The sequence below is a fragment of the Festucalex cinctus genome, chromosome 11 (assembly GCF_051991245.1).
Source record: "Festucalex cinctus isolate MCC-2025b chromosome 11, RoL_Fcin_1.0, whole genome shotgun sequence".
In the NCBI taxonomy this organism is placed as follows: Eukaryota; Metazoa; Chordata; class Actinopteri; order Syngnathiformes; family Syngnathidae; genus Festucalex; species Festucalex cinctus.
Genome location: NC_135421.1, coordinates 15,133,325 through 15,152,827, shown reverse-complemented (window position 1 = coordinate 15,152,827; position 19,503 = coordinate 15,133,325). Strand labels below are relative to the sequence as shown.

At 42.9% G+C, this 19,503-nt stretch overlaps 1 protein-coding gene across 1 annotated transcript; it reads right to left on the bottom strand.

The window, feature by feature from the left end:
- Positions 1 to 91: 91 nt before the first annotated feature.
- LOC144030114 (SH3 domain-binding protein 4) lies at positions 92 to 18,654 on the bottom strand. Its single transcript, XM_077536098.1, has 5 exons — positions 18,433 to 18,654; positions 10,991 to 11,176; positions 8,194 to 10,541; positions 3,194 to 3,382; positions 92 to 1,862 (listed from the first exon to the last, which is right to left on the bottom strand). Exons 2-5 carry the CDS (start codon positions 11,112 to 11,114, stop codon positions 1,641 to 1,643), a joined length of 2,883 nt encoding a protein of 960 aa, XP_077392224.1. The 5' UTR covers positions 11,115 to 11,176; positions 18,433 to 18,654; the 3' UTR covers positions 92 to 1,640.
- Positions 18,655 to 19,503: the final 849 nt, after the last annotated feature.

Below are 19,503 nucleotides of genomic sequence, written 5' to 3'. Positions count from 1 at the left end.
TCCAGATCATGTCAGACTCCAACCCGACTGCACTTGATGCAGATTGGATCACATCAGAACAAAACCCTAGCAACAAGAACGCCCCCCCCCCCCCCCCACTCACATCACAACTGACCAGATCCGACCAAAAACTGCAAAACAGAAAACAAAAGCACTAAAAACAGTGTGTCCCCTTGATGGGCCCGTTCTGAATGTTTGACCGCACCTGAACTACAGGTGGGAACCTCCTACGATATGATATGCGATACAAGGCTCACCATAACGATTAATTCATGATACCACCATTATTGATATATTGGTCAGGTCATAAATCCATGATAATCGACAATAAAACTACTCAAAACATATAGGCCTGCCTCAGAAAAGTGATTAGTTGAATAGCCTACTAGTATACTTTTTCATGATATTCTAATATTTTGAGATATTTGAGTTTTGTTTAAACTGTAAGCCATAATTGGCAATATTAAAATACTAAAAGACTTGCAATATTTAAGTTGATTTGTAATGAATCCAGAATGAATGACATTTTTTTTTTTAAATTGCATTACAGAAAATAAAGGACTTTATCACAATATTTTAATTTTCTGAGACAGTCCTGTAAACGGATGTTTTGTACCATCACTGAAACACAATATTCAAATTGGTGTCTTCTTCATACTTAGTACTTTAGTGTATTTTTTTTAAACAAATACAAATGTCTTCTTAACAGAGACAAATTTCTGTCAACAAATTTGTATCTTTCTTAAACATTATTGTCATGCAACATGTCACATGGTCAATTGTTTCATTTTATAAACGGTGACACAATTTTTTGTGTAACATTGCAAAAGTAAATAAATAAAATGACTTCAATATTAAATCCAATGAAATCAATATTAATATTTCTCAGAAATTGTATGCTTCAACAAGACGAAACGTAAAAAAATAAACGTTAAAATTTAAGATATAATACGCACTTTTCATAGAAACGTATGTAAAACTTGAGTCAGTTGCTAAACAGATAAACACAAGTTAGCTGATGAATCTTTTTCACCCGAAGACTTGCGTCCATTTCCTCATCACTCTTATGAGGCACTCCCCCTAGTGGTCTGCCAAGTAATTGCTCATTAAGTCATGACCAATGGTCTAGTTGGCTGTATAACCACAAATATCACGATACTTGCGTAGGCTATCGATAATCTATCGGGCGACAAAGTATCACAATTCGTCACACTCCCAACCAGAACCGGATCCAATAACAAACGACCCAATCAGATTCCAACAAAACTCGACAAAAAAAATTCACGCCAATGGCACCAAAAATGGAGACAATCGCATCAGAACCGACCCGATCACAGCTGAATTGGAGCGTAAAGTGACACGCTAACATCCTGATCACAGCAGAATTGGACCCAATGGCACCAGAAACTGAATCGCAACCAAGTGAGCCAGTCCCATCCGAATAGAAGCCAAACGGACGATCGAATGGACAGAATGGCATCGGAAGCCAAAAGACGACATCAAGCTCCAAAACAAGCAAGAATGTGAGAAACAGGAGGTCCGCGTGCGCCGCAAAGCTCACTCGCGTTCCAGCAAAATAAACGAGACGAGTGTGATCACAAGCAGCAGGTGCAAATAAATAGGAAGTGAGCGAGCGGACGTCAGATGGCCAAGTCGTCGGAGGCGGGGCTGAAGGCGGAGCTACGGAGGGCGTCCAGGCAGTGGACCAGAAGCAGCGTCCCGCTCAGGTGCTTCCAGCGTTTGGTGATGGGACTCTTCATGCGGTCCAGGCCCACGTGCAGGTCCTGGATCACGTCCCGGTAGCTGTCGCCCATCTGCGCCGCCCACGTCACCAGGAAGTCGTACGCCGGCTTCCACATGGCCTGAAGCGCCGACGCCCACATCGGCAACATCATCGGCACACATCACGACAACACACACAAAACATATTTTTCCCGATTATAAGATGCCACTTTTTTCACGCACTCCATGTTTTTGGTGTCAAAGACAAGTTTTCATTGCAAAAAACGCAAGATTGTTCTGATTTTTCAATTTTTTTCCCCAACTTAATGCCGTGTTACAGGCACTGTTTGGAAACAAGGTGTTAAAAAACCAAAACTATATATTAGGGGTGTCAGGCAATTAAAATTTTTAATCATAATTAATCGTACAACTTCAATAGTTACCTCACAATCGCAAATTTTATATCAGTTCTAAATGTAAAATAAAATATTTCTTTTCATGTTTTCATACTCTTGTTAACATAAATGTGGGGGAAAATATAAAACTATTGTGGCTGCATCTTTTAGTCATTGATACAAAGTAATGTCATAATAATCAATAAAATTGAGTTAAATAAAAAAAATGTACTGTACTGTAAAAAAACAAAACAAAAACAGAGTGAGATAGATTTGTGCTGGTCATTTTTCTGCCACTAGATAGTAAGATGTTGGTGACAGCTCAGTGCATTTTTTTTCTTTTCAAATTTTAATCTTTAACATAAAAATTCTGCACATTTTTTTAAAATTGTAAAATACAACTTGCGTTTAAAATAAAATTGTGGCGTTAACGAACTTGAAATGAACTCAAAATTAATGCAACAATGTTGACACCCCATTATATACATTTATATATATATATATATATATATATATTAGGGGTGTGCACAAAACGATTCTCATAAAGAATCACAATTCTAATTTACTACAATTCAGAATCGATTTTAAATGTACTAAATTGACTTTATTTCATTTAATTGATAGTGTCTTGCCCCTGTTTGTGAACAGTGTTCATGTTGTTCCCGATTTGACCACTTGGGTACAGTGTGGTCCCGTGCGTTCTGATACACTGTTAAGTTGTAGCCACATTTGAGTAGAAGGAAAAAGTCACGGTCAAGTTATGCCAATAAAAGTAGATTTTTTTTTTTTCATGTGCCGGTGAGTCGTTAAGAAGCTTCTCTGTAAACATTCCTTAAGTGTTTTTGTATGAATCGCCGTTCTTTTGAGGGATAAAAGTGCCGCCAGTAGCGCGCTAATTAGCATTAGAGAGTCAGGCTGGAGTCGATCATGACGATTCTTTGCTCATCTATAAAACTGAAGCAGAAATCATTTTGAATCAAAAATCATTCAGAATCAAAAATTGATTCTGAATCGAATAGCAGACCCAAAAATCGGAATCAAATCGAATTGCGAGACAGTAACAGATTCCACCTCACCTCGCCATCGACGAGGCCGTTCTTGTCGCGGTGCGGCGCCTCGTAGGCGTCCATCTGCTGGCGGGAAACCTTGGCCAGGCGCTCGGCCAACTCCCGCCAGCGTCCCGCCACCTCCACCGCCGTGGTCAGGAGCACAAAGTCCATCACCAGACGGGCGACCAGGCCCTGGCAGTCCAGCTTGAGCAGGGCCTGCAACAGGAAGTTGGACGCGTCAAGAGGCGGGAAGTTGACCACATTGAGGGAGGACGACAAAAGCAAAATGTCCGTCGGTCGTTCGGTCTTTGGTTCGTATCGACGTCAAAGGAAATCAAGTGTTTCTCTCAAAGACTTGTTCCTATGTGTGACTTAGTTCGGAGGTGTCCCTCAGGGATCAACCTTGAGTACTTTTCTTTTTTTCATCGACTTTCCCTTTTTCACATTGTTCTGTTCTGGATTTACACCTCAAATCTTTTCTCTTCACTAGAGATAGACTGATTTGTTGTTTTATTTTCAGGGCTGATACCAATTATTAATAGTCAAGGATAACCAATATTTGGAGCTGATATTAATTTTCAGTAAAAAAAAAAAAAAAAAAACGCGGGTTAATATTGCATCAAATTTTTAAAAATACAAATGCCAATCTTTGTCGTAATGTCTTAAGCATTAATAATGCTTATTGAACAAATTTTCAGACATTTCCAAATGTATAAGTTTTTTTGTTAATCTCAGACAATGTACTTCATTTTCAATTTCTAAAAAAAAAAAAATTCAGGGAGCTCCCAAGATTATCAGTACGTCTTAAAAAGTTAAATGGAAACTTAAAGAGATACTTCACTTATTTAGCCCATTAGAACAATAAAAAGTGAATATTTTGTCAATAATTTATTTGATACTTTCATTATTTTTCACGTACAATTAGTACATTTCATGACACATTTAGCAACTTGCTGTCGACTGAAAATGACATCACAAGGGCTCCTCACGTTATCAATCACAGCTCAGCTTGTGAATGTCACATGACCAAACCGAGAAAACAGGTAAGCTGTGATTGGTTACCTGAGCCCTTGTGATGTAATTTTCAGTCGACAGCAAGTTGCAAAATGTGTTTTGAAAGGTACTAATTGTACGTGAAAAATAATGAAAATATCAAATTTATTGTAGGCAAAATATTCATGTTCGACTGCCAAAAATGGCTAAATAAGTAAAGCATCCCTTTAAAGAAGTCAAGTTGACTGAAAATTGAAATAAATGGTTCCCTGAGATGAAAATGTTTTGAGATTGACCTTTTACCATCAGATTTTGAAAAAAGGCCGATATCGCCATTCGTCAAAATACTCGTAATCGGCCAGACCAATGATCAGTTCTATCCCTACTCTTCACAATTCCAACAATCCTTACCACATGAATGTGATATTTTTCAAATTGTTATTATTTGAAAAACGTTTTGTTTTTAGAGTTGGTCTGGATTTTTGTTTGTTTTGTGGGCCCCCTTGCGAACGAGATGCGGGCATACGAACACGATTGATCGATCAGAAAGGTGAAGGTGGTCCGTCTTCACCTGCACATTTGCCAGCGCTGAGATCTCCTTGAATACAATCCACTTGGAGTCCAGAAAAAAAACAAAAAACAGTTTCTGCTTCCATCATGAGCCGTCGACGTCGTATTTGGAGAGAACTTCATCTCTCTCGTCTGATTGCTTCCTTCATCTCCGCTTGATTCTTCTCATCGTCGTGGTAATTTTCCCATCAGAGACAATCCGACCTCATTCCTCTGTCTCGTTTCTGGTGTGTGTGAACTCTGACACTTCCGTCTGATGGACTGAAACGACTGGCGCATCCCCCCCCCCCGCCCGTAGAGAAGCCAGAGGCGAGGGGGGTCAATCTAGGAAATGCTTGTAAAATGAGGAAATGCGGGACAAACGAGAGCCAAATGAGAGCGAGTGGTCTCAGCAGACTTGAAATCGGCGACGGTCTTATGGGATCGACGTGGAAGGTCAATCAGGCCGCAGCCTTGGAATTCTCGGACACAGCAACAATTCTGATGGGCCGGCCTTGAGATACGAGTTGCATTTGTGCCGTGAAAACACTCGCAAGTCAAAGCATCTCAAATCCTCGTTGCCCTCCCAGACGAATGCAAATGTCAATCATGGATTCCAAAATGAAAAATAGGGCTGTGCAATTAAGCCATATTCAATTACAATTTTCAATTATTAAACTCCACAATTAAAAATTTGGCATAATTGTAAAAATAAAAGATTATTTGGGCTTTTTAAAGGGACAATTGACTCATTGAGCCGTTTTCAGCAGTAAAAAAATAATATTTTGTCTATAATGAATGTGGTAACTTCATTATTTTTCATGTACAATGAATACCTTTCAAAGGTTTTTTTTTTTTCACTCACTCTATCACTCACTCACACAAACAGACATCCTCTCCCAGGTGGGGAAGCGAACCCACGCCAACCGGCACCCAAGGCAAGTGACGGTTCAAATACCTTTCAAAAGTAATTTCTCTACTTGCTGTTGACTGATGATGACACCACTTGTGCTGTGGAAGTCGGTAACAACCAATCATGGCTTAGTTCACTGACCAAACCCATAAAAACAGGTGAGCCATGATTGGTCGTTACTTCTTCAGTACAGGTGGTCATCAGTCGACAGCAAGTAGAAAAATGACTTTTGAAAGGTATTCATTGTACATGAAAAATAATGAAGTTATCAAATTCATTCTGGACAAAAATATTCACTTTTCACTGCTGAAAATTGTCAAGTATCCCCTTAAATGTAAATATTTGCACCTTTTATATATATATATATATATATATATATATATATATATATATATATATATATATATATATATATATTTGAAAATGACTAATTTAGTCAATCTTGTTTGGTCCAAAAGGAACTTAAATAATTCTCGTGTTTAAAAAAAAATAGTTTTGTCTTCATATTTTTTTTTACACGTTTAAACATTTTGTTTTGTACCAAAAAACAAATGATTGTCCTAATCGTGATTGCAATTATCAGCAAATGAATCGTGATTAAGATTTACATTTTACAGCCCTACCAGAAAACATCTTTGGCACGATATGTAATATTTTCATGAATGAATATTTCTTCTTTTGCGTTTATGCGTACATACGTGAATCCATTTGAAAAATTTGAGGTTCTTCAACTCAACTGGCAGGTAATCGAGGTTTTTTATTTATTTATTTTTTTTAAATCTGCACTTGAGGCTCAAGCAAATCTTTCTGGACCGGTATTTGACGGATCTTTGCAGTCTCGCAACAAACTCATTGACTCACACTTGACTAGTTGGTTCAGAAGTAACTAGACTAGCTGAAGCTAGTTGTGGCTAACAACCAATATTGAAGTGTTAACTAAGTTGTTGCGGCTGAATGGGAAGCCGGTAACCAATGTGGTGCGTTCTTCTAAAAATAGACTCCAGTGTGGACAGGAGCCAATCAGAGAGGCACACTCCCGCCATGTGGACACGGTCGGACGGACAGACGGACGGACCCGCTGTGTCCGCTCGGTTCCAAGAGAAACACAAGCTGCTGCTGCTGCACCAACAGCGGCGTCCCTCTCCAAACACTCACCACATTCTACTTTCTTCTTTTCACTGGCTCTATAAAAAAATGTGTCATTACAGTTGGCACTAGCTGGCAACGCGTTTGTTCCACATCTGCAAAAGCTGCTCGCCTTCAAAGGCGACGCAACACCTTCATGTCTCATGGCTGCTTTCGCTTGAGTGCGCACCTTGAACGGCATTTTCACAGCGTGACCATAAATGACGGCGCAGCGACACAAATGCGCGCGATACATCACTGAGTGAATCAATAAACGTCTTCTTGCAACAAGACTGCATCAAATGAGGCAAAAAATGAACTTATACAAGACAAAACGTGACTAACGCATACTAGACGAGAGACAAGATGGTCCCGATATTCCAATCACACATGAAGTAGATGACCAACTACAAGTACAAGTAGAGACTGTCTCAGAGTAGACTAGTGAGTAACTAATAATTGACTGATGACTCATTCTGATAAAAGGTACTTGATTTATGTAGCTTTTTTCCTCCTTCCAGCGCCCTCCAAGCGTTTCTGACTACCGATGACATCATGGCATCATAAGCAACGTGGGGGTTCAGTATGTTGCTCAAGGATACTTTGACATAGTTACACTGGCCTTGGATCGAACCCATACTCTCAGGATTGGGAGACCACCACTCTACCACTGAGCCACACCGCCACAACAACAACAACAACAACATAAACAACAAGAACAACAACAACTACGACAGGATGTATTGCTATTAAAATGTAACGATATCCAAATATCACGATACGATAATTCTCATGATGTTGTGGGGATATTGGCAATATTTAAAAAAGTCACAATATTGTTAAAAAAAAAAAAAAAAAGCCCATACTTAAAAAACCCCAAAACAAAACAATATTGCGCTTTTGTACATAACGGCAATGCATATAAACAACCTACAATCTTTAATAACTTGCTAATGCACATATTGAGTTCCTCCAAATATTGACTTGCTTCACACGCATATTACGTGACCCTTCATCTGACAATTAGTGTAGATTTTAAACATAGAAGGGCCAAAACATCCCTAATGAAAATTAAACTGCACAAAAAAACTAGCCACCAGAGGGTGCTAGAACTGCACAAATGGAGATCAGAGACTGACTTTTTTTTTTAACAGATGTGTAGCATTTAAATATCAAGAACACGAGGACGATGATATTGTGGCAGGTTTAAAATATCGACAGCGTGCTGGAAAATTGGAAAGTTTCTCCTGACCGGAAATGAGGGTGTGGTCAATTTCGCAACCAAGGTAGTGCCATCCAGGTTACACCAAACATCCACCCCAACACTCAGAGACATGTACTCTGACAGTTTTTATCCTAACTCTGCTTAATGCATATTTGATCAAGCACTGTAAATAGTGAGCGATTTGGTGTGAACTTTTTCCCAGACAGCGACCGACGGACTGACCGTGAGCAGCTCCTTCTGGAAGGACTTTCGCTCTTTGCTGTCGGCGTTGTTGCAGTCTTCTTTCAGCTTCTCCAGAACGCAGGCCACCCTCTCGGGCTCGCTGTCCAGCTCGGCCCGGCAGAAGTGCGTGACGGGCAGGTCTCGGTAGCCGAGGGCGTCGGCGAAGGCCCGCCAGTCGCCGATGTTCTCCATCAGGATGGTGCGGACCGAAGCGTAGATGTACGTGAGGAACTTGCAGGGCCGTAGGACCTGCTCCAGTAGCGAGGACGTGGTGAGCTCCGGCCCGCTGAAGTAAATGGGCTTGACTTTCCCCATCACCAACACGTTTTTGGTGTGGACCAGTCCCACCCGGCCCTGGTAGTACCCAACGTACCATTCTTTGGTCCACAACTGGCCCTTCAACTTGACCTTCTCCTCACTCAGAAGCGCCACAAAGTCTCCTTTCTTGTACTCCAACAGGTAGCTGTTCTTGGTCTGCCGGATGACCGTCTTGATCAGTTTCCCAAACTTGAGGTTGGTGATCCGGCGCTCGTGGAACACCGGGTACTTGGTAGCGACGGCAAGCGGAGACAGTATGATCTTGCCCACTTCCTTCTTCTTCAGGAAGCGGCGTTGCATGGACGTCTTGGGACCCGTCTTGGGCGGCGGCGTGGGCGTCTGAACGCAAAACTGGGCCAGGATCACATCCTGGTCGTCTTTGACCTGGATTCTCAGGGTGAAGTCGGACACATCCGCACCGCTGCGAGAACTGATCAGGTAGACAAGCCGGCTCACTTTGCCCAGTTTGATCTGGAAACCCCGAACCACTTTGGCCTGCTCACTGGCCTTCACCTCGTAGTTGGCCATGTTGGAGTACATCCCCACGCGGAGGTCCTGGGGTCTGGACAGGACAAACTGATGTTTTCCCCACAGCTGTAGCGCCACAGGCGGCGAAGACTGCACCTGCTTACCCACGTCGCTCACCAACAACGACTTGGGGGCGCAATCGTGACCGAACATGGCTATGACCGTTTTGAACGAGGGGTGAATGTGTTTGGGTCCGTACACCCCGAGCGTGATCTTCTTGACCACGTGATCCCACACGGTGGACTCTGACGACGTGGACTGGGACTGCGCCACCACGCAAATGTACATGCATGGTTCCAGGTTGTCCAGGGACACCTGAACCGTGTCGCCGTACAGGTAAGTCTGCGAGATGGGCGTGTACGGCCCCTCTTTACAGTCGCTTCTGACACACAGGATCCGCGTGGTCTCCCGGTTTTCCTCTTTGACCAATACCGATACTTTCATCTCCAGTTTAATGCTGCTTTTGGTCTCCATGTTGCTGAGCTTGAGCTCCACGACCGGGCCAGAGGTGGTGCACCGGTCGTTGTTCAGTTCCAGAGGCGGATCTAAGAGCGCTTTGATGGAGATCTGCTGGGTGTCGCCCTCTGCGACGTGTCCCTCGGGGATGTGAACGCTGATGTTGGTGTCCGGGAGCTGGACGGCGCCTCCTGAGCTGTCCAGCCGGCAGACGATGTTGGTCTCCACCGGTTGCGTCTGACCCCAGCCTGGGTTTTGGCCCAGAGAGTCCAAGTCGTGGCAGGACCTGGCCAGTTTACGGTGGGTAAGCCACGCTGTCCGGAAAGCCTCCCTGCTCTGGAACTGCTCCGGTGCCGGGGCTTTAAGGCTGCTGAAGAAACCGCTGGACATTGGAGGGTTGTCCGACTGAGCCTGCAGGATGGACATGTCAGACAGACTGTAGGAGCGCTTGCTTCGGAAAAAGGGGTTGTCCCTTCGAAGACCAGTCCCTGTCGTGTTACAGAGAGGGTTAAAAACACTCTCGCCGAAACCGTTAAAGTCCATGGTGCTGGTGACAGATTCTGACACGGATGGAGTGTCAAAGAGAAGAAGGTCAGCTGACTTCTCGTTGCTGTTCTGGTCCAGTGGGCCCTGAGGACCACTGTGAAGGAACGGGTTGGTTGAGGTATGTGTGGTTGTGAAAGGATTTCCATTGTGGAAAGTGGTGGAGGGTTTCAGAATGACACCGGCCCACTCCCCGAGAAGGTCCATTTCCGAAGCCGTCTCCTCCCTGCTGTCCCCCGCGGTGTGAATCATGCCGCTGTCACTGAAGGACGAGTCTCTGAAGCTGACGGGCTGGACGTAGGCGGCCGGAATGTAGCCCATCTCTGTGTTGTTGTGGGCGTACCACCACTCGCCGCCCGATGTGTCCAGAACGTAGAGTCGGTCGCCTTTGGAGAACTTGAGCGTGGTGAAGCTGGATGGGCAGTAGTCCTTGATGGCCACGACCTCTCGAGCCGTGCCGAAGGAGGCGGTGGAGTCCAAGCGTAAGGCACTGGGAGAAGGCACTGGAAACAAAAGATCAGCCACGTGTCAGGTTGGACTAAATGCTGCAGAACTGTAATGACTGTAACCCGAAACCAGTGGTGCCCAAGTCCAGTCCTCGAGAGCCCCTATCCAGCCTGTTTTCCATGCCTCTCTCCTTCAACGCAGCTGAATCTAATGATCAGCTCATCAGCAAGCTTTGCAGAAGCCTGTTAACGATCTTGATCAAGAATCAGGTGCGTTGGTGGAGAGAAACATGGAAAACCCTCTGGAAAGGGGCTCTCGAGGACCCAACTTGGGCACCCCTGCCCTAAACCAAAGCCCTCACCACTAAGACCCAAACCTAAACCTGAGGTAAAGCCTAAACCCTGTCCTGCCTCATGCGAATGGACTTTAATTAACCGTAATCACCCCCCCGCTTACGTTAGGCAGGTACGTTAGGTGCGACAAGCTAGCGCGGTCACAAGCGTACCTTTGACATCAACGAGGCTGGACTCGGATACGCTCTCACTGAGGTCAATCAGCGTCCCCTCGGACCTGCAGCGAGGCAGCGAAGCGTTGCTATTGGCCGTGGCTCGGATCCGATGAGCGGCCATGACTGCAGCCGATTCGCCGGTGGCAGAGTGTCAAAGTCAGCAGCGTCGTCCTCACGTCATCGCTGAGAGAGATTTCATGTAATCAGTTATGACATTCATTATTTATTGAAATTTTTGATCGGCGTGCTTTCGAAATGGTTTCACTTAGTAACGTGACGCAGAGACCATGGTTGGACATCACCTTGCCTATTATAAAGTCAATCTAAAGTCTGCAGCTAGGCTAGTTATTAAAAAATTGCTCTTTACTTTTAAAATCTTAGAAGGCTGAACACCTTCCTATCTCTACCGTAGGGGTTTTTCCTGAAATCAACGCTCACGACATGCTGGTCTTGGTGACTTCGAGAGCTCAGAAGAGGTCCCTGCATTCAGCCTCCGATCCTTTGGAAAGCCCCACCAGTGGATATTAAAGCATTTGCCGGCGGAGATGTGCTAAAGTCGCGATTTAAGACGTTTGTTTCCACTCTCGTATTGAGTTAACAAAACCACATCTCATCTGTAAATTGCCAGCCATGGATTCTGCTCCGACCTTCTGGGGTCAATTCTGAGATGGGCCACTTCTGTGGGGGATTTGGCAGGCGTGATGTGCTGGAACCTTTTTCTACCTGTACCCCATTAAAAGGTCTCTTAGGCTCATCATGCACTGTGTGATAAGTAGAAGGTCTGTCATCCCTTCTCAAGGATTTGTTTGACTTAGACCATGTCGCCGATCTTTGTCAGCTGTGGGCCTGTGTGGGCCTTTGAGACTCTTTAGTGATGAAGGGATATACAAATAAAGCTGACTTGATATGAAACGTTACGGCCCATGTAAAAGCCTCAAGTCAAGTGTAATATGAGTGCAGGCCATCGAGGGACGTTAGAGGAAGGGGAAATCCCGTCCGTCAGGGTTCAAGTATTTGGGAGTGAAGACGCCCTTAATGGATACCACATGTTACACTCTGACAACAAAAGAACATGACAAGAAGCTCGGTCGGGGAGAAGCTCACTATACATCTTGTGCAGGAATTATTTGCATTTTTGCTTTTAGATGCCCCCTCCATTGTGCGCCGTCCTGGGTGGTCTCTACTGCGGGACCACCCAGGACCAGCTCGGTGAGATCGTTCGAAGGAGGCGTTACTGTTCTTATTATTGGGTCAGTACCAGTGAAGGACACGCACACACACTGCGGGAATTCCGCTTTGATGTTTACATGTGAGCCTCAGCTGCAGTTGCCATGGCGACGGCATGCCTTCCATTTGAAAATGGAGCTTTATGACAGCTACACAAACGGCCCGAATGGACCAAATGCAGCTCAGTGGGCGTTTTGTGTTGACGTCGGAGCACAGACGCGTTTATGAATGTGAAATGATGAACGATAAATAATAAATGACCATGTTTGCTGCTGCGTTCCACTGACCCACATCTAGGCACTCGCACTTTTATGAGATGACAATCAGCAAAAATGTCAGATTTTAAAATAAACCGGATTGTCATTTTTTTGTCTCTGTGTAACTTGTTTGTTGTCATTTTGTTGATTTCTATTGTGCAAGGTGCAGTTTATCATAAATAACTGGCAAGAGGTCGCAGTCATTTGAATGATTGCTCACGTGTGTCTGAACATCTCACACATTTTTTGCAGTCATGCTCAAAAAATGTAAATATATACAATCTTGTCATTTTTTCCCATCACTGTACCCCGTCCTTCACCCCGCCCGCAGTGATAAAAGTGCCACACCCCCACAATAACAGAAACATCCGCCGGTGGGGTGGGGGGGCGATCTGGATTAGGCCTTTGGTCTGGTCCACGTTGGGCCTCTTGCCGGGAAGCAGGAAGTGAAGCGGCTGAGGAGGAAATGCCTTTGTGATGACCGTCTGAGACCACTGCAAGGTAGATCCTCCCTCGGTGCGTGTCTGCGGGTGCGAGGCGAAACGCTCTTATCTTGCGTTAGCGTGCAGTCTAACTGTAAACAAAGCGTTTTTCAACCACCTGCAGGCAGTTGAGCCTCAGCCAGCAGGCTAGTTAGCGACTTAGCGGCCACAAGAGCTTGCAGCCATAATGGAAATGAAAATCTGTTGCATTCCTAAGAAAGAATGGAAATCATCTGCTGGGGGGTCAAACTACAGTCACAATCAAACACTGATTAACTACCTGAAAAGTTACTTTTTAACATTCCTAACTGTCAGGTAAGTGCAAAGAGACGCAAACTACTGTTGAATGAAAGAAAAACCAGCTGGCTGGTGCTCTGATTAATCAGTTGAATTGAAAACAGTTTAAAAAGAAAACCTGTGTGATTTTTATAAATTTTATAGGCTGTGTTAAAACAGCTAAAGTGGCTAGCTACTCAGCCAGGTCGCTAGTTAGCTAGCGTCCAAATCCAGACTGAAAATAAATGTAAGGTACAAATGGATAGAAGTGGGGTAACGCTTGCTCGTCTGTATGTATGACAAACGTGCTAAGAAGCTTGAAAATGCAATGGAATAATAATTTCATCTTTGCCAAAAATTAGCTAGCTCGTTAGCCAGGCATCTTATAGGCTAGCGGGAAAATAAAAACATGCTGAAGCTAAACCGGTTTTAAAAGAACATATGCGCTAATAACCATTTTAACTTCAGTTGTTTTGTTGTCATTTTTAAACTGTTGGTCGTTTTTACAGATGGTGTGAAAAGAGCTTAAGTGGCTTGTCAGGTAGCTAGTTAGCATGCGGAAAAATACACATTTCCATGCATTCTTATTAAAATAATCGCCTAAGTTAGTTCTTCAGATTTTTCAGGAAACACAAAAAAAATTGAACCATTTGCATCATGAGGAGATGATTTAGGCAACAAAAAAAATTGCAAAAAAAAAAACCTCCAAAAACTTTTTGGCAATAATTTTAAGAGGGTGGCGATTTGCTGCAGCTAAACCAGTTAAAAAAAAAACAACAACAAAAAAACAAAAACAAACAAACATAATGAGCATTGATGATTTGAAGTGTTTTTTGTTTTTGTTGTGGCTTCAGACTTCAGACCATCTTTTACAGGCATTGTGAAAGGGGCTTCTGGCTGCTTAGCCAAGTAGCCAGGAGAGAGAGAGGGAACTACTGCAAGTACTTGGCCAATGCTAAGCTAACTGTCTGACAATATCAAAAGAAGAAAACTTTTTGATTCCTGATCCTGGAAGGAAGATGCCCTTCCCCAAAAAGAGGCTCTCGCAGTTTGTTTTTATGCCCTAACGGGACCTTCGAACAACGGTGTAAATACACCCGACGAATGTTGGCTGTGATTATTTCCAAACTAAGCAGAGCGATGGAGAGATCGAGACGAAAGAAAAGAGTGCTGGCATCAGGACGGGAGGAATGTGAGGAATGTCGGTCCGTGGAATGACATCATGAATTATTCAGGAAGAGCCCAAAGCGGCGGCCATGACGACCGCGACCACCACAAGCGAGGGAAAACGACGCTCTTTGTCACCGCTCTCCATCTTGTTCATGACATCACCACTTTTACACACACTCTTTGTGTGCGTGTGTGACATGAATCTGACCAGAACCCGACCGATAAGGATTTTTATTTTATTTTTTTTACACTGATGTCTGACGATTCTGTCCGAAAAATATGCTGATAACCGATTATCCTATTTCAATACAGGGAGTCCTCAAGTTACGTCAGCGTTTCGTTCCTACGCTAGCGATGTAACCCGAATTTCGACTGAAATCGAATTTTCTCATTTAAGTCAAAAAGAAAGATTAGAGTCTCTTCTTTCATCAGGAAAAAAAAGTGTAACTGTTCCCGCTTTGCAGCAATTAGAATTAAAATATAGCTAAGTTTCACTATTAATCACAAACCTGGCTGATCTCTTATACTCTGCTGCCACCTGCTGGCCGTTTTTTTTTAATAACTACCATAGCTTTAAGCAACCTCTTTAGATCAGAAGCTGGATCAAAGCCTTCTGTATGTTCTAGCATAAAACAAACAAACGTAAAAATCGTATTTACAGTACTGTAAAATAGCATTTAAGGCACTTGTTTTTCAGATACTTCAATACACTTAAACACAATAGATTAAACACATTTAATATATTGGGAACGAGCAAAACACACAATCTTCTTGCACAAGCACTGTGAAAGACTACTGATCTGATTCGTGTTTACAAGAAACCAAATCACATTTTTCTAAACTAAACTCACAAAATCCATCCATAATCATCCTAATCAATCTATAGCCATGGCGTTCGGTAGGTGTAAAAAGCAGGATTGAAGAGGATTTGACATTCAATTATCTTCAGCAAAAATGAATCCGAGCTTGAAATGGGCCCACTTCCCGTTTTCACTCTTCTGCTTTCAAATTGACAATGTCAAACAAAATAATGTTTTACCATGATCATCGAGTTTATATTAAGGTATCAACTGTAAAAAAAAGAAAACATCCACAATATAGCAGGACTGCACACAATCAGATAACACGTTATTGTAAACACGCCCGCTATTGTTGATGAAGAAATTGTTGTTTAGTTGGTATCGTTTAGTGATTAAAAACAACTACACTGGTTAGCTATGTTAGCCAGCTAGCTAGTTAGGCAGCATCAAACTTGCTGAACTGAAAATCAATTTGTGCGTTGATTACTTTTGTAGGCAGCGTGAACGGAGCACACGTGGCTAGCTGGTTAGCATTGACGCGGGTCTGGGAGGCGTGTGATCCGGCAGCAGGTGAACAAACAAACATTTGCATGGAAGGTAGTCACATGCATGCAGGCTGATACCAGGCAGTCTGTGATGTGACCTCCCCCCAGGAGCGGGACAGAGGGGGGGTGTATGGGGGTCCGATGTGGCTTATCTAAGATCACATGTGTTACTGGAAACAATGCAGCTCATTCAAGAAGCAACCCGAGATCGGCACAACTTTCCCCCAAACGTCCACACTGGCGACGCGCGCCATGAACAATGCTACCTTAGCCTCTTTCTGCTGCTGCTAACACATTTGACAAACTGTTGATTATTTTCACTTTATGACTTCATTTGATGGCTTTAATCTGTCCATATACCTGTTCAGAGATGGAAGCAGTTAGGTATATGTCACGTCTCCAAAATAGTCATTCTTCTGCTGATGTTACCTTTAGTAACAGTTGGAAATCACACTTCGTTTTCTACCTATCAATCTTTTTACTGATTTCTCTAGCTACAACCTACTCTTCAGAAAAGTCTCAAATCACGGTAAATTCCCACTGAAAAAAAACACAATTATGTCTTAGGTTGGTGGTGCCTTCACAGACATTCTGAAATCACAATTACTGTACATACTAGAGGTGTTAAGAAAAATCGATTTGGGAATATGTCGCAATATTACAGCGCGCAATTCTTGTATCGGTTCAATATGCGCCCGAATCGATTTTTAAACATCCATTTTTGATGGAAATTCAACAAAACGTCTTACTTAGGGTTAGGGTTCACACTTTAAGCATGGAAGAATGTTATATTCATGGAGCATTAAGCCTTAATATTTTATTTAAACACTGTTCAAACATGAAACAGATTGCAACCTGTTTGTTAAATACAGTTTCAGTTCAATATATTATGATACAAATCTTATAGTGTACATGTACAAGTTTACTGGTTAGTGTTTTCTAAATTTGAGTAATAAAAATAAATAAATCACAATAATCCATTTACAGATTCGTTAATTAATCAGATTAATCGGTATCAACTCAACAAAACTCAACTTTATTTATCAAAAGAAACGTGACCTATGAATCGTGATACGGATCGAATCGCTAGATACTTGGCAATTCACACCCCTAGTACATACCTAACTAGTTGCATGACTATCCTACAACTGATGCTGCTTCCAGGAACAGTCTGAAATCACAGTATCATCTATTAACATCTCAGTGACTAGAGCTCAAACTTCGATCTTACTTTGACCAAAGTCTGAAATCAATTTTCAACTAACAACATGGCACCTACTGTAAAAAATTGATCTTACTCTGGTGCTTCCTTCAGGTGCACCCTGGAAGAAAAAAAAACTATCTATCTATCTATCTATCTAGTTTTCTATCCTAGTCTATCGTTGTATTCAGGGACAATCCATAATCCCAGATTTCATCTAAACAAAATTGCAGCCTAATTCCTGGAAATTCTCATGTTGCTTTTAGGGTCAGTCTGACATCACATTCTCTTGAGTTTCTGCCTGTAGTTAGTTACAAAATCACAATTGGTCCTCGTGACACAAATGTTTTGTAAGTAGTAAAACATTCCGGCAAGCATTTTTTTCCCCCACCTTATTGGGAGAATAAAAAAATCCTAGTGAGTTGCTGTTACCGTGGCGATGCTCTTTGACTGGCCTGTCAATCAAGGTTATTACGTGCCCCATTGGTTGAGTTGAGTTGAATTCCTTCGCACGTCTTTGTCCTACCCTGCTGCGTTTATGGAAACCAGAAAGCCGGAAGTTTCCCAGCGTAGATGAGGAATACTGCAACGGAATTTCGCTCCAAATCTGACTGAAAGTTTTGTTTTGTATTGTTTCACAAAAATGTCTGCTTTTTCTGCTAAAAGGCATTGAGAATGCATCTTGCCAAATAAATTCAATTTAGTGATGTGTAATTACTTATTACATGAAAGAAACACTTTGTTAATAAATAAATTTGATTTACAAAATGAAAGTCACCCTGCATGTGCCATATTAATAACCCAATTACAAGTAATTTGTTGATAGTTGGTGAAATGTTGAAAAGTGTTTGAAAGTTGTGTATTGTTTCTTCATGTACAAGCCCAAAGATAACATGTGGTAAGCCTTTTTGTTTTGTTTGTTTTTCTCCAATCCATATCCCATTTTTAGCCAATTTGCCGAACGGAGTATTTAATGTCCAATTCTCCACACGGCCCCCTGTCGGCCTGGCGTGTAAACTACACCACACGACACGTTGGACCCAAAAAGCATTTGGAAGCGAACACACGTCCTCTTTTGGTGTGAGAAAACATCGATCTCCAATCAAGCTAATCACAGATCGAACAAGGCCGGACGAGCCAAAATAAGCCTGCGGAGAGCATCCGCGTTCCTAATCTCCATGGCAACCGAGAGCTTAACCTTAACCTCCCCACATCGTTATATGTTGGGACGACATTCGCCGACGTCGTCGGAGCTTCGGAACCGGCTCGGTTCGGTTCGGTAGCCACGACACGAACGACAAGTCAAAAGAGCACCAAAGCGCGTCCACGTTGACGAAAAGAAAAGTCGTCAAGCTTCGCCACTTTTGCTCCCGGGCTCGCAAAACTTTCCATGAATCCGCTAAACGTGGCCCCCATGACGACGACAAGATGAAGATGAAGAAGATGATGATGATGATGAAGAAAAAAAGATGGCAGCTCACCGGCTAGCACGTCACGTCTCGTCCCGCGAGCGAAGCCAAGCCGCCGCCGCTGTGGAGCTTCGCCTGTCGGCCCGCTTCTGCGAGAGGCTCCGCCGACGAGCGAGAGAGAGAGGCGGGGGGAGACGGAGGCATGGAGGAGGGGAGGAGGGAAGGAGGGAAGGGAGTGAGTGGCCCACCGGCCGTACGCCCGCCCGCCCGGCTGATGTCACCCGGCTCGCGAGGAGGAGCTGAGGCGGCTAGAGGAGGAGGAGGAGGAGGAGGAGAAGAAGGAGGAGGAGGAGAAAGAGGCGCCCCGCCCCGCCTGACGTCTTCGGCGCCGCCATTACAATCCAAGCTCAAGATGAGCAAGACTTGAAAGTTTGTTTGAATGTTGAGTTGACGCCATGATTTTGTTAATTGATTGTTGTTGATTATTGTTTTTGACATTGATTTTGTCATTTGAAGTTTTGTTTGAAATTGTGTCAATTAAAAAAAAAAAAACTTTTATAAGACTGGTAATTTTATATGTATAATATGTATCTGGTACTTCATATGTTGTTTATATGTAATTTTGACTTGCTCTGTACTTTTATGGGGACTACAGTTGCAAACTAGCATTGTGCTAAATCTGGAGCAGCCATCTTTTTTAATGTTACTGCACACTGTCCCTCAATAAACTCAAAATAAGCACATTTTAAGAAGCGTTTCCATCAATCATTACAATCCATATGAGGTGTGCATCATTCTCAACAATAAAAGACGATATCGCAAAATATGCGGTGCATGTCTGATTTTAAATTGCATTAATTTAATTTGTTTCACGATTCAATATGGCCCGCTCACTTCAACAGGTTATGATGCAATAACTTTATTTTACATCCGTTAATGAATTCGTCAGTATTATATTTGCAGCATTTCCTTCAAAGACGTTTCTCTTCAATAAAAAAAAAAAACACTTGATATGTATCATTCTTGATATACAGTATTTTAAAGTGGAAAGATATATGTATATTTATTTTATTTATTTGTGTCCAAACTTTGGCCACGTTGGTAAGTTGCTGTGGTAAAAATATGCAGTCCATATTCCTTGCT

Coding starts and splice junctions, on each gene's coding strand:
- LOC144030114 (XM_077536098.1), bottom strand. CDS start 11,114: ATGGCCGCTCATCGGATCCGAGCCACGGCCAATAGCAACGCTTCGCTG. Junction 3,383..8,193: donor TCCAGAAGGAGCTGCTCACG/GTCAGTCCGTCG, acceptor TTCCTGTTGCAG/GCCCTGCTCAAGCTGGACTG. Junction 1,863..3,193: donor ACGGCCTCGTCGATGGCGAG/GTGAGGTGGAAT, acceptor TCGGCGCTTCAG/GCCATGTGGAAGCCGGCGTA.